The following is a 16,791-nucleotide window of genomic DNA, read 5'->3' as shown; positions in this document are numbered from 1 at the left end:
TCAGGTACTTAAAATTTTCTCAGGCTTGTAAGTCTGCAGATGATAAAACGTGAAGGCAATCAGAAGTGGATGCTTGACTATGAGTTTGAATGATTTCTGCTATTCTTGAAAATTAACTTAGCTAGTTGCAGCAATTTATTCTTGTCTTCTAATATAGAGTCCTTCTATATATCATCAAACAAATGCACAGTAGTATGAAACCAAGATTTGCTCAGAAGTAAAAAAGTCCACATCTAGCTGTTATAACTTATGTTAAAAGCATTTTAGATGTACTATTTTCCAGTCCTAATTAATAGTTTATTGGTTTTAAAATTGTTGTTACTTAGTTGTGTCAAATTTATAATCAGAGTGACAGTACTAGGGAGGGGTGGTGCTGAAGGCTTTTCTAGGTATCTTTTCTGAAGTGCATCAAATCTACCCCAAGTCTTTGAAAAGGAGCTAATATTTTTCACTCTTGTTGGTATTTTGAATATTTACTCTTTAGTAGACATTTAGAAGAACTCCAAATACTATGTTATGCTTTAGCGAGAAATCACCTATCAATAATATAATAAAGTGGAGTATTTGATATTCCTATGTTCCTTGAGAGTTATTAATGTTCAACTGAAGCAATAAAGTAGAATTGCATTAGTCTTTATAGTGTTTTACTGGAAACTATTTATGGTATGATCCCCTCCTCCCAGCCCCCCTCCCATACACACACACACACACACACACACACACACACACACACACACACACTAAAATTCCTCTTTCAGCTGATAAGAGAAAAGTAGAAAATTCATTCTATGGTAAGCAGGCAGATTCCCTGAAAAAAATAAATCTTTCACAAACCACCCTCTAGCGGACCTACAACAGTTAGCACTCTGTTCCCAATGGTAGACTTCCCTCCCATCAAAGCCGTTCACCTGGCTGGACACAGGCTTGACGAAATGTTGAAGGAAACTACTATCGACAGTCAGTTATTGTGACAGAACGATGTGATGAATTTTCTTGTGTGCCCTCTGATGACCTGTCTAATATTTTTAGAGTCACACCACATATACTTGTGACATTAATTTTAGGGTGCTGGATCCATTGTCAGTCCGACATTGGTCATCACTTTTAAATTTGACAAGATGAGAAGACAATAGATGCAGAGCCCATAAATACCAGTATCTAGGAGGCTCTCAGGCTTAGGTTTCATTTCTGGTTACAACACTCAATAGCGGGATAAGCAGCCAATGCACTTAACCTCATTAAGCCTCAACCATCTCCTCAGGAAGAGTGGGTAATACCTGTCTGACAGGGTTGTTTTAAGTACAAGTGAAACACAAGTGCAGTGCTAGACTTGGAGGACATTGCTTTAAATGGTGTTTATTATATTTCATGGAGGTGAGAACTATTCTCTTCAGGCAGATAGATCTGGGGAAGGTGATGCAAACAGGTAATGTAATCTGCCTGGGATTTCAAAGGCTATTGGGATAAAATGTGACTCAATGTCCCATTCCCTTCCTATCCTTCACTTCTCTAGCCTCACATACAATATCTAAACCCCTAAATTTGAAGATTGTAAGAAGAAAATAAACAATTATCCTGAATAAATTTCTCAAGTCAATCAATAAAATTATAAACAGTAACTTGAATGGGTGGATAGAATATATAATAATCTCTTCCCTGAAGAAACACTTTTAAAATGTACCCAGTGGTCTAAATTAGAGAAACATGCACACACACAAACACACAGACACACACACAATGTGGCTATTTTAGAAAATACAAAGATACACCCACTCTCTCTCTTCCTTCTCTCCTTCCCTCCATTTCCCACCTCCATTTCTTCTCTCTCTCTCTCTCTCTCTCTCTCTCTCTCTCTCTCTCTCTCTCTCCCCCCATCCACATCCTCCTTTCAATGGGAAGTAGCATCGGTTAACAAATCTGGATATGTGAAATGACCAGATAAAATAAACAAAAATGGGAGACGGACTCCCGCTCTTGTCCTTCTTCCTATGTTCCAAAATCCTAATGTGCCCCAGTTATTTGTACTATAAGAGTAATAGTATTTGCCAAATACAAAAAATTCATTTTAAAATTTCCTAATATTTTCTCATTTTTATTCCATTCTTTCTATCCTTTAATTATCTCCTCCTAGTAGATAGATTAATCATATCCCTTTTATTGCAATATATATATCTTGCAAGATTAATGTAAAGTTCTAGGATAATAGAGTCATAACTAAAAAAAAATGTTCATCTTCAAATTTAGAAATTAACCACATAAATGAATCACGCTTGTTGCACTTTATTTTCACACCATAAATACTACTATTGCTGTGGCACCTACCTATGAAATTGTTCTATATATTTTAAGAAGTTTCATTACACCTTAATTGTGGGGGTTGGGGGTTGAGAGTAGTGTGGGAAAGATATTTTTGTATTTTTGAAATATACATTAGAATATACATATACATTTGAAACCTCATGCTGGCAATTTTTAAAATGTATTCTTATGCAAATGGAACATTTTCCTTTAATAAGACAATTAATTTTATGTGAAATTCAAATATATAAACATGCTATTCTACACAATTATGAACATTTATGTCTTTCTAAACAGTTTCAAAATATATGATTCGTTTAATTTTTGCAAGACACTCATTTGGTTATTGGTTTTGATGATTTAGTATGCATAGTTTTTATGTTTTTGTTGTGAAATCCATTCTTATCCATTTAAGAATTGAATTTCAAAATTTCTTGAGTAGAAATCCCTTCCTATCTCAGAGCAAATATTTACCATAAACATCAAAATAAGCAACAAAGAAGACACCTTGGAATTACATTAACTAATTTTTGTTACCTTATAAATGGCTGTTAGCCATGAAGTTACTCAAAGCCAATTTTAAATTGAAAACATCTCCTAGATTGTAATATTTTGTGATTAATGTATGTATGACACATTAGTTTTATTTTAAATCCATTCTCTTTATAAAGATAATATTATCAAATGTTTCAGTTTAATAAATTTCAAAGAATAAAAATAGAATAGAAAGCTGATAGGATTATATGAAATGTGAGGTGGACATGCAAAAGTTGCAGAGGTATTTCCCCAGGATAAGAACTGACATTCTTATAAAATAAATGAATCTAAAAACTTTAGATATGTTTAGGACACACAGTTCTTCCTTAAATGTGGAAGACAACTTAAAAGCTGGCAAAACACAATGTCCTTAGGACCAGGGCTGCTTTAGCATTCTCTCTGTGGCACACTAACATTGGGCATATTTCACTGGTACTGGCACCTGTCTTGCTGACTCTGATGGAGCAACAACAAACACAATAAAGTCTTGTTACTAAGCTATCTTTGAGCCATACTGGATTGTGATTGATTCTGTTGTGTTTAATGGTGTGGTGGCATTTCCCTTAGGCTTTTTTCATTGAGCAGTGGACAGAACAGAAGAAGGAAACATTTGATCACTTTGTAAAAATGCTGCACATTGCAGGCAGGGTTTAATTACTGACTGTAGCCACTTCCAGTGCAGTGAAATGCCTCTGCCTTTCCTCAAAGCATTGTACCTCTATTCAAATGCCAAAGAATAGAGTTCCTGTAAGATTGTGGAGTGCAGCTCATTTGGGGAATAAACAGTTGCTTTGACCTTGTACCGGCAAATAGACCCTGTCAGGCCTGGAATTGCAAGGCCAGGAAATCATCTGTTTAGTCAGTGCTGGTTCTGGTGATTAGTTTGTGTTTATGGCTGGGAATTTATAATATAGCCCTGTGTATATGAAGCTAAGGTCTGAATACTAAAAGGGTCCTATTTACCAACAGCTTCATTTTTTATTTTAAAGTTAGTTCAAACTGAAATCATTCTTTTAACCCTTAATTAGGACCATGTTTTCTCTTAAAAGTCAACCACATTAGTCAACTGGAGACAAAATTCACTTTGCAATTGAAAGGCTGTCTACTTTCTTTCAACAGTAGCCACCATGGTTTACTGAGTGCATTTGTTTTCCTTTCACTATGGTAACTTTACCCATTCTCTGTATCAGCAGAGCTCAAACCCATCCATTACAGCGGCGAGGAGAAGTGTGCTCTGTGCTGTGGGACTGAAGCCAAGATTCTATCCTGAAGGTTTTCTGTAATTATTATTCATCGTATAGGTAGCGCTCATAATACTCCCTATTTCATACTTTTTCCTTCTTTATTTTCCAAAGCTGGCTGTTTGTTATTTTACCCCACTTCTGACCCATAGTATTTAGTTCCTGTTTTATTGTTACCTCTTCATAAAGACAGAATCAGCAGATTCCCAAAATATTTTTTAATTCATGTGCTACCAATTCGTATTATTTTGGCTTCCTCCTATTATTCATATTTTTAGTGTTTCTCAATAGAAAGTTAACATTTGGCAAGGGTGCCATGATTTTGTTCCACTGTTGCCCATCAGGGCTTTTTCAATAGGATTGGGGTTTGCTCAGAAAATGAGCAAGCATACCTTAACTACTCAGCAGTTAAAATACAGGAACTAAAAACAAGATTAGCAAGGATAAGGCAAATAAAACCTTACTGCAGACTAACAAATGGGACATGTATATTGTTTTAAATTGTATTTTCAGTACTGTGCTTCTTTTCCTTGCAAGAAAGAAAAAAATGACATCATCTTACATTTTTATTAATATCATTTTTATTCTTTCCCACAGATTCCCAAACTTCTAACATTCTAATATATAATGTACATTAAATGAGTAGTATAATTAAATATAATTTTATTATGCTATTGGTTAAGACGAATAATAGGGAATTAGTTGCTTGACTCTTGATTTACTTTTTAATTCATTCAATTATGAAATGAACATGCCCTTTGAATACATACTTCTCTGATCCTGGAAAACATTGAAAAGGTCAAAATTTATCAGTTTTTGTGGAAGTATACTTCTTTTAGGTCAGAAGAGAACCTCATTTCTTTGTCTCATTCCTTCTAAGTGATTTTATAATTTCAATGACTAGTTATAATCCTTAAAGCAATCATGAAGTGAAGATAATTTGTTGTATTTTTTTCTATTTAGAAAGTTCTAGGAATCTTATAAATTTTGGTTCACAAGTATTAAACTTTTTTAAGTGTCTAGCCTGAAGAGTTTTAGAGACAACTTAGTCAATATCTGCCACTTAATAAATGAGAAAATTAAAGTCTAGAGAGGACAATTGATTGCAAGTTAATCATTCACTTAAAAAATGAACCCCATAAGTCCTAGCCAGTTTTGCTCAGTGGATAGAGCGTTGGCCTGTGGACTGAAGGGTCCCAGGTTCAATTCCAGTCAAGGGCACGTGCCTGGGTTGTGGACTCGATCCCCAGTAGGGGGTGTGCAGGAGGCATCAGATCAATGATTCTCTCTCATCAATGATGTTTCTATCTCTCTCTCCCTCTCCCTTCCTCTCTGAAATCAATTAAAAAAAATGAACCCCATCAGCTGCTAGGTTCTAGAAAATGTGATAGACACAGGGCACACAAATTGAATGGGAATAACTTCTGTCTTTATATTGCTTGGGGTCTAACCTAGGAATACATAATAACTACCAAATAAAACTTCAGACATATTTATAGAAGAGAGTGCCGCTATCCCAACTACCTCATTGAAATTTGAAGACACCTCATCAGTGAATTTGAGATAACACTTATCTATCAGAATAGACTAGATCAAAACCTGCATTCCCTCCTCCCCAGTCCAGTGCTCTTCCTAGAAGATGCTGTACTCTCATAGAGTTGACATTCAACGAATATCTACAAAGTTGTGGCTAACGCCTGTCAGCAGAAGATGCAGAGTGGACCTTGTCCCTGCGTGTCCCCCAACTTCCTGCATTGCAGTGTCCACAAAGGACGTAGGACATACAGACTGGCCCATGTGATGTCTGAGGGTCTTTCTAGCGCCTTTAAGCTATGATTGTATTTAAACAACACATCTCAACTGAATCCTCTTGTCTTTTATGTCATTTAGAAGTGCTTTCTGCTGTGAGTAAAAGAAAACTTGACCACAGTGACTTCAACAATTAAGCTGTTATTTTTTGACATTAAAATAAATTTTAAGATAGGTGCCTGCTGGGTCAACAAGTGCAGGATACACATCCTGTGGTCTTCTTGGCCTTTAACTTATTGTCACATGTAAGCCATCAAGTCCATAATCAATTCTGGAACGATGCAGATGAGGTGGCTTCAGTTGCATTTGGACCACCTTGTGAAGGGGGCGGACGGGGCCCGGGAGGCTATCCCAACGACTTTCATCGGATCTCTGTTTGTATCTCTTTGGCCACAGCGTTGGCCATCCATCACTGTTTGCAGGGAAATCTGTGTTTGGGGGCGCTGGGTTGGCTGCAGTTCTGAACGAATCAGGATCTTATTAGCAAGCAGCAAGCAGAGTCTGGATACTGAGAGTATGCAACCAACTGTACCCACCACATCCCCCGGCCTAACAGTCTGTCTTTTCATGTAGATCTATTTGTGTATTTAATTATGCTTCGCACAGGCCTGTTCCTTCTATCTTTTCATGATCTTTCTCCGATGAGATTCCTCTGTGTAATCTCTTCCAACAGCTCCATTGGAATGGGGTGCTTGCTCCATGTGGCTCGTGTTAAGTGTCTGGTGCCCATTTTTGATTTCAGGGGCCCTTGGGGGATGGACAGAATTAGGGAATTTGTATCTTTAAGGGTACCCGAAAGCCTGAAAAAAAGGACATGATTTGTTGAACTGCATGTGTATGTGCCTACCTATATTGTACTAGTGTCATTTCTAAAATTATTTAGTCATAATTAGGTAAAGTATAGTTACTGGTTTGAATTAACATTCTTAACTTCTAAGTTGATTAACTAGTTATTAACTGATAGAATCCAAGTTACTATCAGAAATCCTTGGCTGTAGTGGTGTAGCTAAGAAGTGATTATATGACTGTCTTTTCTTTAAGTATCACATACTGTTTATAATAGTAACAAAAAGTGAATGACTGTTTAACGAATACCTTTATGCTAAATGTTGTAAAATCCATAACAGCCTCAAATAAAGACACAGAGATAAACTTATGAGCAAACAAAACAACAAAGCAACTTAATCTTGAAAGACTCAGTAATTCCCCCTTGCAAATTTAAAGTCACTTTAATGATGAGCTAAATTGAAACCAGAAGTTAAGTGCATAGTTTGTTTATACTTTGTATCATTTTCTGTGAGGCAATATAACAGGAGATGTGAGCAGAATTTTCTAACCAATGCCTACAAACAATGTTCAAAACTTTATAATCCCAACCCATGTTAGGGCAATGCAGTTTATTTCAGTGGTTCTCAATGTGGCCCCAAAAGTTGTTCAATTTAATGTAACCTCATGCTCGAGCAGCCCTTCTTAATAGGAACTGGAAAACAGCAAGACTGAATTAATGATTGCTATCATTTTAAGTTATTCTAATTGTTTGTTTTGTCCATGTATTTCCCAAGAACCTTAGTAGGCGGAAGCTATACTATTACGGATATCATGGGGTACCTTTCAAAATGCATTTAATTATTATAAAAATTAATATTTGTCCAACAGGTTTTACTTAAATGCAAATATCTTGTTATTCGCAATATGAAGTTGATATGAGATAATTCTTCAATTCAATGATAAAGATAATCTATAGGGACTATTCTATTTGTAAAAACTTTGAGTAATAAAATTTCAGTGTAGCACTGAAATTGAGTTTATAGATTCAAGAAGTTACTGACTTCCAAAGATGTTCTGAAGAAGACTTTAAACATTTGGGCCCCAAATTCCTTCATCAAAGGAATGTCAAAGAACTTCTTGTTGGGATTTTCACCATGAATTTAGTTCGCAGTGGTTGAGCTTTGACCTATGAACCAGGAGGTCATGGGTTCATTCCCGTTCAGGGCACATGCCTCGGTTGCAGGCACGATTCCCAGTATGGGGCGTGCAGGAGCCAGCCAATCAATGATTCTCTCTCATCATTGTTTCTATCTCTCCCTCCTTCTCCCTTCCTCTCTGAAATTAATAAAAGTTATATTTAAAAAATAAACAAATAAATAAAATAAAAAACTTTAGTAATAATTCACAAGTATGTCAGTTTAAATAAAAATTGTACCCCCCTATGTTTGATATATGTGAAAGGAAATATATTCATTTAAATAGAAATTGTACCTCCTTATGTATTTGAGATACAGAAAGGAACTATATTTCACTCTTTATTTTAGGCCATTACCATATAATTAATAAGTAATAATACATGAATGAAGTCTGGGTTTCAAGTGCTCACAATGTCAGTGCTAACTGTAGTGCAGATCGTGTACACAAGGCATCATGTTTTAAAAGGGAATGGCTACATGATGACATGGCTTTGCTTTATTTTCTCCACAAATATTCCAATGCCAAGTAAAGCTGTGAAAACACGAGCTGGAAATTTCATCACACTCTGGTGCCAAAATAATCTAAATCTTGTAGGTGTATTTTTTTTTTTTGCTTTAACATTTGGTGCAAATTCAAATGTAGATGTGCAGAAACTACACTGGGCCATGTTATTTGTTTCTGTAAAGGCTGGAAGGAAAAACGAATTTTGATTCATAGCGAATGCATGCCCTAACATCCTGAAGTCTGTTTAACATATTTCCAAAAATATGTTTTCAAAATAATTGCAGAATTTTAAAAGCGTTATTTTGTTTGTAGCTTGTCAACCGGGTTTCTACAAGGCTGCGGATGGTAACACGAAGTGCGCTAAGTGCCCACCTCACAGTTCTACTCAGGAAGATGGTTCAATGAACTGCAGGTGTGAGAATAATTACTTCCGAGCAGACAAAGACCCTCCATCCATGGCTTGTACCCGTGAGTAGTTTTGCTGCAACCCATGCCTCCATGTTTGTTTTATTTTGTTTTTTATTGTGTTGTTGTTGTTGTTGTTTTGCTTTTTGGTTTTATTTTTCTTTTTTTTCTTTTTTTTTTTAAGCATTTGGCCCATTTACTTGTGCTGCCCATGTGCAAACTGAAAGCTTCCTCTGCTTCACTCTCCATGCTTGGCTCACCACAAATGCAACATTTATCACATGACTTAATTTATAAAGCACTTACTGCAACAGGACCCGGACATTCTCTGTATCTTGTTTTAGATTTTTGCTTTTTATTAGACAGGATAGGAGAGATTGTAAACATGGGATTTGTATTTTTACATTTCGATTCCCTCTTGCTACATGTTGGTCATAGGTCATCAGGAAGAGGACTAAGATTTATATAAGTAACACTACAGTTTTCATAACTATTCACAAGGGCATTGGATTTAATGGTACATACCTTTGTTGGACTTTCTGAATGCATATTCAACCTTGAGTCAAATCTCCCTCACCCATAGCTTGGAGAGAACAGTGCTCTTGAATCCATGTGTCTATAATCTCACGGATCCTCTAAGGACAAATTAAAATATGTAATAAAGACAAGATGGTTATTTACCTCTTTCAGTCCCATTGTAAATAATCTCTTTCCCTTGTAGTAGAAACCAGAAGTGAGGCTCATTAATCTTTGTTGAACTACTTTGCAGGACCTCCATCTGCACCAAGAAACGTTATCTCTAATATAAACGAGACCTCGGTTATCCTGGACTGGAGCTGGCCCCTGGACACAGGAGGCCGGAAAGATGTTACCTTCAACATCATATGTAAAAAATGTGGGTGGAATGTAAAACAGTGTGAGCCATGCAGCCCAAATGTCCGCTTCCTCCCTCGACAGTTTGGACTCACCAACACCACGGTGACAGTGACAGATCTCCTGGCACATACTAACTACACCTTTGAAATCGATGCCATTAACGGGGTGTCAGAGCTGAGCTCACCACCACGACAGTTTGCTGCAGTCAGCATCACAACTAATCAGGCCGGTGAGTACTTCTGCATCTCAGAGTCAATTAAGAGTCTTAACAGAGAGGGGAAGAAAGGGTGGGAAGACAAAGATTTGAAAGAACTTCAGGATTTCCTCTTCTAACACTTTTGGACAGTTATGGTACATTGAATAATTCAATCTTCAAATAAGGATGAATCGTATTTGTTAGATTATTTTAAATTAATGTAATCCATGGCTACCCAATTTGGAATCTTTAAGTAGTTGGGGCTCTGGAGATAGTACTTGTGGTTCTGACTGAAGCATTTTCATATTTCAAAGAATTTAGACATTGAAACTTAGCTGTGAAAAGGTTATGTAGGATATTTCTAAATTTGAAATAGCTTTACCTTAGTTACAATTATATCAGATTTTTATGTTGTTATTCAGTTATTTTATGATCATCAAAAGATCTGAGTATTTTGCTTAGGAAGTTATAATTCTCCGATTAATTAAAAATAAGGAAAGACAATTTTATTGAATAGCTATCATTTGTATTTAAAAAATTAAAATATGAAATTTGTGGAGAAGCATAGTGAAAAGAGGTCTTGGTGAAGAACAGTTAGAAGCACTGATCTAAAAGCAAATTTCTTAGGGAAAATTTCACCAACTATTTTCCACTGACAATATTTTCCTAATTAAAAAAAAATGCTATATCAAGCAAAGGCAGGCAAAGGCCCTTTGATGTGGAATTGGAAAAAGGAAATAAGCGAACAAACTTCTCATCTTTCTTTATCTTACATCCATAGCATTTCTCTTCTCTTTACTGCTAGCACATCTTACTCTTTCAACCACTCATTAAATCTTCTGTGTTTTCTAGTTCTCAGATAATTCCTGTGAGTTTTTAATAGTTTTTTAACAACGTGATGTTCAAAATTATGTATGGGATTTTAGTTGTGAGTCTCTGAAACACATAGAAGTGTTATACTTTGCAGAGAATACAGAGACATACCAATGATACTCCTTTGGGATAAGACACTCATCTCTTCAATGTAGAGAATTGATAAACACATATTAAAGTTTCCTTTTGAACCAACAAAACTTGTGCACAGTTAAACTGAGAGATATTTATGTGCATAATTGTTGCTATTAGATATCATAATTAGGAATACATTTCAAAAAGTTCAATGCAAAGATATTATTGTATCATTTATGCACAAATAAACATTGGATGCACCCTGAAATGCAGAACTACAGATTCTTGAGTCACCTCCCAAGTGGGTTAACCCCTGAGCTGGAAGTCAGGATGGAATGCAAACTCTGCTTCTTTTCTGCATCTGGCTGAAATTTTGGAAGTCCCTCTGCTCTGCAGTGGGACTTGCCGTCGCTCTGGGGATATGCATACTGGATGCCTGAGGAAAAGAGAGAGGAGAGATGAGTAAGTTCCCCATCAGCTGGAAGAGGTTGTAGAGCAAACCAATAACTAGTCTGAAAAACTCATCACTTTCATTTCTCTCACGTGGCTGGTTCAGTAAGGTTAAACTACCAAGGATAAACAATTAATAGGTGTCATCCAAGGGCTAATATATTCAGCATGTCAGCACTTGTTAAAATGTTGTACCACTTCTGTATTGGTTAGAAGTAGTTCTAACTACTTCTGCAGGTTAGTATAGAAATGCATCTCCTCTGGTTAATTCCTCCAGTACCCTGAGTAGGCTCCTAAGCCCAGTATTTCAGGTCTACCCCATCCTCCCCGCTTCCCCCATAATCCAGCAACTAAAAGTATAAATCCTGGTATAAGAGATGTTTCTAGATCCCTGTGCTGGAACTCCTTCTTCTTGAGGGGTCTATGTCTCTGAAATTCTAGTTGATAAATATTTTGAATATAACTTCTGATACATTCTCATATGTGTCTCTTTCTGATTCCAAACCCCTCTTGCATTCCTACTTTGCTTCTATTCTCTCTGCTGATGAAAGTCATACACTTTCAGTGGTTTCATGATGATAAATAAACTTTATTTTTTGGTAAGACATGACTTTTCAAGGAAATTCACTGATTTATTATTTTAATCTTGCTTCCTGGAATCTCCCACTTAAAGCTAGATCCCAGACCAACAAACATAAGTTTTGGCTTTGCTTCAGTTAATGATATTTAAAAATTTGTTACTTAACTTTAACTATCTTCCATGAGAGGGGGGAAGAGTAATGCTACTGGTATGTATCACATGATTGTAGCTTCTCATATGCAAGGAATACAGGAATTTTAAGAAATTACAATTATGTGGCAAATGGCTTTCCCAAATCCTATATGTCATGTTGATTTAGTACCTTGTTTAAAATGGGAGCATCAATTTGTATTATAATTATCTCCTAAGTCAAACAGAACCATAGACAAACAAGCAAGAACTCCTTATATTCTGCCTCATCTTCAGCCTCTGGCTTTCTGACAACTCATTTATCTAGAATTTAATACTTCCAGGTATGTACAATGAATGAATGTAGGTAAAGTGGTAACTAAATGCAGGCCAAGATATTAAAAATAAACGGTTGATGCTTTGAACCTCCCAGTTACAAATCATAGTGCAAGACAGAGCTTCAACAGGGATGGTATCAGTTACTCACCCTAAACCAACTCCCCCTTTTTTTTAAATCACAAATTTGTCTACAATATGCATCTCTAGGCATTTTATACTTATCTCTGAGTGTATGTATTTTTTTGTTTGCCTGGGAGGTAGAGGTCTTTGTTCCATTTTTAAACCCCACAGCTAAGATCTATAAACAAGATTAGAAGCAATGCATTTCTCCAGAGAGTGTTTCTTTGTTTTGCTTTATTTTTGTTCTTGTGAAGGTTAATGGACTTGTAGCCTTGAAAAATGAGCTCCATATTACCAGACAGATACTCCTGTGACAGATATGATGCCATAAAGTTTAAATTCCTCCTAGTCTATCTTTGACATGAACATAAAGGGGAAATGTGAATGTGTCCCTTTTAATCTAGTTTGTGAGAGGAGCTTGTTACTGTTTCTCTTGATTATATTGTAAAAGCCATGTGATGAGCACATGACAAGGCACCTTCTACTTTGTAGTGGATTATTCAGTAAAGTCTGATGTTAGTTCTCAGCTCTCTAAACTTTCACAAAGTATGTCGGTGAGATTAAAAGCACGGCCCCTACATAAAGATGGTATTTGTGAATCCATCAGTCAAACATCTGCAGAAAGAATTGCTGATTGCAAAACAAAAATCTATAAAGTTATAACTTGGTATAAATTTGTACTTCGTGTTTCCTTCCTTGAATGAGTATATTTACCTTTCAGTTCTGGAAACAGTCATTCTAGAACATTAGTGGAATATACATCTCTGCTTATTCTCATCATAAAATCTGCTTCCCCCCCCCCATTACCTTATAGCATATAATGAACTCAGATTAGAATAGGGACACTCACAGAGAATTTATGGGCATTCCATTTTGAGGTCTACTCCCACTCCCATTTTACAGCTGAAGAAGCTGAGATTCGAGAAGCTTCTTCAGCATTTCATCATGAAATCAAACTTTCACTTAAGTCTCCCAACTCCACAACACTTCCAAATTCTATGCTCCTGTGATTCCTACAAGTGGCTACAAAAATAAATGCTGCCTTCAAGACAGACAGGAGCTTTGCTGGGAAAATCTACTATAAGCACCCTAACCGGTTTGGCTCAGTGGATAGAGCATCGGCCTGCGGACTCAAGGGTCCCAGGTTCTATTCTGGTCAAGGGCATGTACCTTGGTTGTGGTGCAGAACAAAGGAAGGCCCTGGCCGGCATTCAGCAGCCAGGAAAGGGAGGCCCCAGCGTGCAGCCAGAAGGCCCTGATTGGCCCTGATCGCTGGCCAAGCCTAGGGACCCTACCCATGCATGAATTTCTTGCACTGGGCCTCTAGTTTAAAAATTAAGGTAGAGCCCTGACCAGCATTGCTAAATGGTTAGAGTGTTGCCCAGGGCACTGAAGAGCCCTGGGTTGGATTTCTGGTCAGGGGCAAGTACCTGTGCTGTGGGTTTGCTCCTGCCCAGGTCTGGGCCCGTGTGGGAGGCAACCAGTCCATGTGTCTCTCTCACATCAATGTTTCTCTCTCTCTTCTCCTTTCTACCTTTCACTTTGCCTTCCCACACTCCCTCCCTCCCTCCCATTCTCTCTGAAAAGCAATGGAAATAAATATTCTCACATGAGGATTAACAATAAATAAATATATAAATAAATAAATGTAGAAAAGATGTGAAGCTGGATCTTCACTTAAACCACAAACATATATTTGAGTAGTCCCTATAGAAACATGTGCTGCCATGTAATTATGTTCCCTGGAAGAAAAGTAGATGTCAGAAAAATACATATGACTAGAGGCCTGGTGCACAAAATACATGCACTGGAGGGAGGGGTCCCTCAGCCCAGCCTGTGCCCTCTCACAATCCAGGACCCCCCAGGGATCAGGCCTAAGCTGGCACTCAGACATCCCTCTTGCATTCTGGGCTCTTGAAGTCTAAGACCCCTCGCTTCTTACTGCCCGCCTGCCGCGAGGGTGGGAGAGGCTCACACCAGCTCAGTTTCACTCACCAGCCATGAGCCCAGCTTCTGGCTGAGCGGTGGGGGGGAGGGGGGAGGGGAAGGGAGGTGGGGAGTGCCGCTCAACCAGAAGCCAGTCTCTCTGCTCCTTAGAGCTGGCCCTGACCCCTGCCCACTGGTGTGGGGGGGCGATCTGGGGCCAGGCTGGCTGGGGGGAGGGACATAGGAGGTTGAGGGGCCACAGTCGTGCCTCATACCACCTCCGTGGAGGCTCTGGGACTGCACCGCCCCCTTTCCCCCCCCCACCTCTGTGGAAGGTGTGGCACCAGGACCAGGCCCTGGCAGTCCCCTCTTCCGCTGCCTCTGCAGAAGGGGCAACGCAGGAACCTGGCCTCACTTCAGCCTCTCCCACTGCCTCTGTGGAAGGGGCAGTGCCGGGACGGGGCGGTGGCCCGGGCCTCTGCACAAGGGGCGGTGGCGGGACTGGGACCGGGCCCACACCGCTGCCTCTCCCACTGCCTCACCGAAGGGGGGACGCCAGGACCGCCATGGCTGGCCTGGCGGCACAGACTCACTGGCCCTGCCCCTCGCCCACTGGTCGTTCTGGAAGGTCATCCAGAAGGACATCTGGAAGGTCGTTCAGCTGTCTGATCTAATTAGCATATTACGCTTTTATTATTATAGATTATTTCTCTGAATGTGAAGGAAGATGTTTTGTAGCATCAGGGTAGCAAGTCAGAATATTAACACATAATGAAAATCAACTGTGAAACAGTAGAGATAAGACTCTAGTAATGTACTCAGATGACTCTCCCCCTTCTTTTACTTTTGTGATTAATTAACCCTAAGAATTAAAGCCTTAACATTTTATTTCTCTCAACAAACAACTGAGGTCTGAATCAGGCCCAGAGATTTCAAGTGGCTACACACATTTTGATTTTCCTGGTGCATTGTACTTGTATGGTAATTTAGCTTCTTCCCTCTTGATTTGTAATCGAGGCAGATACCTGTGCATCTGGGACTATCACTCTGTAGTGATATGTCATAGTGTGCCTGAAGCATTCCACATCATTTAACACATTAATGATGCCTTTCAGCCATCACACCGTGGTGTGGAGCCATAGCGCATATGCACAGTATGAGCAATAAGCTGAACACAAGCAGAACCATCCATTGTCCTGACAGTTATTCAGAACCTTTATAGGAGCTTAAAGCCACAACTGTATGGAAGCCTCCAAACAGGGACAGTTTGGAGGCTTCCAGGATCTATTGAGTTATTGTCTCAACTTCATTTCTTACCTTTAATACCACTGCCATTAATGGAGCAGACATGCGCCTGATGGATATGGCCATTCTTTTCCCGCTGGCTTCTCCTAAAGGGTACGCATGAGATCATGAGCTAGGGGAGGAAATACGGTGTTAACTAAAGCACCTACACATTAAGAAAGAAATAACCACTGAATGCTAACTTGTGCCATCTTCACTGCATCTTTCAAGAGCCAAAGATACTTATTCAACAGAAATATTTTGTATTCTCATTTTTGCCCAAGAGAAAAATTTTAGTATCAAACACAGTGAATATAAAAACTTATCTTTATCTATATAATTTATTTTTAAATGTGTCTCATTCCTCTAGAGTTAAATTAAATATAAGTCCTTGGAGAATAACAATATGTAAAAATAATTTTGAAATTAAACAAATGCAAATATTTAAAAAGAAAAGATTCTCTGTCCTCAAAAACAAAAATCTTACTACTGCAGGTCAGGCTATTTCATGATAAACTGTTTACATCATATTATAGTATCTCCAAAAGTATTATCTCACTGTTAGTAACTGTGATATAGCCCAGAATTCTGATTCTTTAATCTTGTAAATATAGCACCATGCCTACATTGAAAAAGGGCACCCCTTCCTCAAGGGACTTTATTGTCATCTGCCATAAAAAAGTTGCAATAGTATACAAATTATAAGAACTGTGAGGACCCTGAAATGCTATAACATTCACACCAAGCCAAAGGATGCCAAAGCTCAAAGATGGGAAGCTCACATTTCTGCCCTGCTTCATCAGTAATAGTTGCTGATCTAAGTCATCTTGATAAGGTTAGCATTGACCTAAAGTCTATTGCATTATTATCTCATTTAATCCTTACAACAACTTTAAACAACTATAAGTGGTTAAACCTCTTGCCCATGATTACATAACTCAAAAATTCCTGGCCTTTACTATTAGAATATTCTTCTTATGGCTCAGGAAGGAGGAGAGGGTTTGCATAAAATATATGTGAGATTGAATAAATCAATCTATAAAGATGGCTATGCTCTATAATAATAAAAGCATAATATGCTAATTAGACCAGACAGCCGAACGACCCTCCGGGCCTCCTTCCGGATGAGGCCAGGGCTGCGAGGGCCGAGCAGCTTGCATGAATTTCGTGCATCAGGCCTCTAG

The 16,791-nt window shown here is 38.2% G+C and overlaps 1 protein-coding gene across 1 annotated transcript in view; it reads left to right on the top strand.

The window, feature by feature from the left end:
• Nucleotides 1–16,791, top strand: part of EPHA3 (EPH receptor A3) — a 360,174-nt gene that overhangs the window by 220,647 nt on the left and 122,736 nt on the right. The window contains exons 4-5 of the mRNA XM_079766339.1: nucleotides 8,667–8,822; nucleotides 9,529–9,864. Coding sequence (XP_079622465.1) covers nucleotides 8,667–8,822; nucleotides 9,529–9,864 — 492 coding nt within the window. The remainder of the gene's footprint in view (nucleotides 1–8,666; nucleotides 8,823–9,528; nucleotides 9,865–16,791) is intronic.

Source organism: Cnephaeus nilssonii, assembly GCF_951640355.1.
Source record: "Cnephaeus nilssonii genome assembly, chromosome: 3".
Taxonomy (NCBI): Eukaryota; Metazoa; Chordata; class Mammalia; order Chiroptera; family Vespertilionidae; genus Cnephaeus; species Cnephaeus nilssonii.
This window is presented reverse-complemented; position numbering and strand designations above follow the sequence as displayed.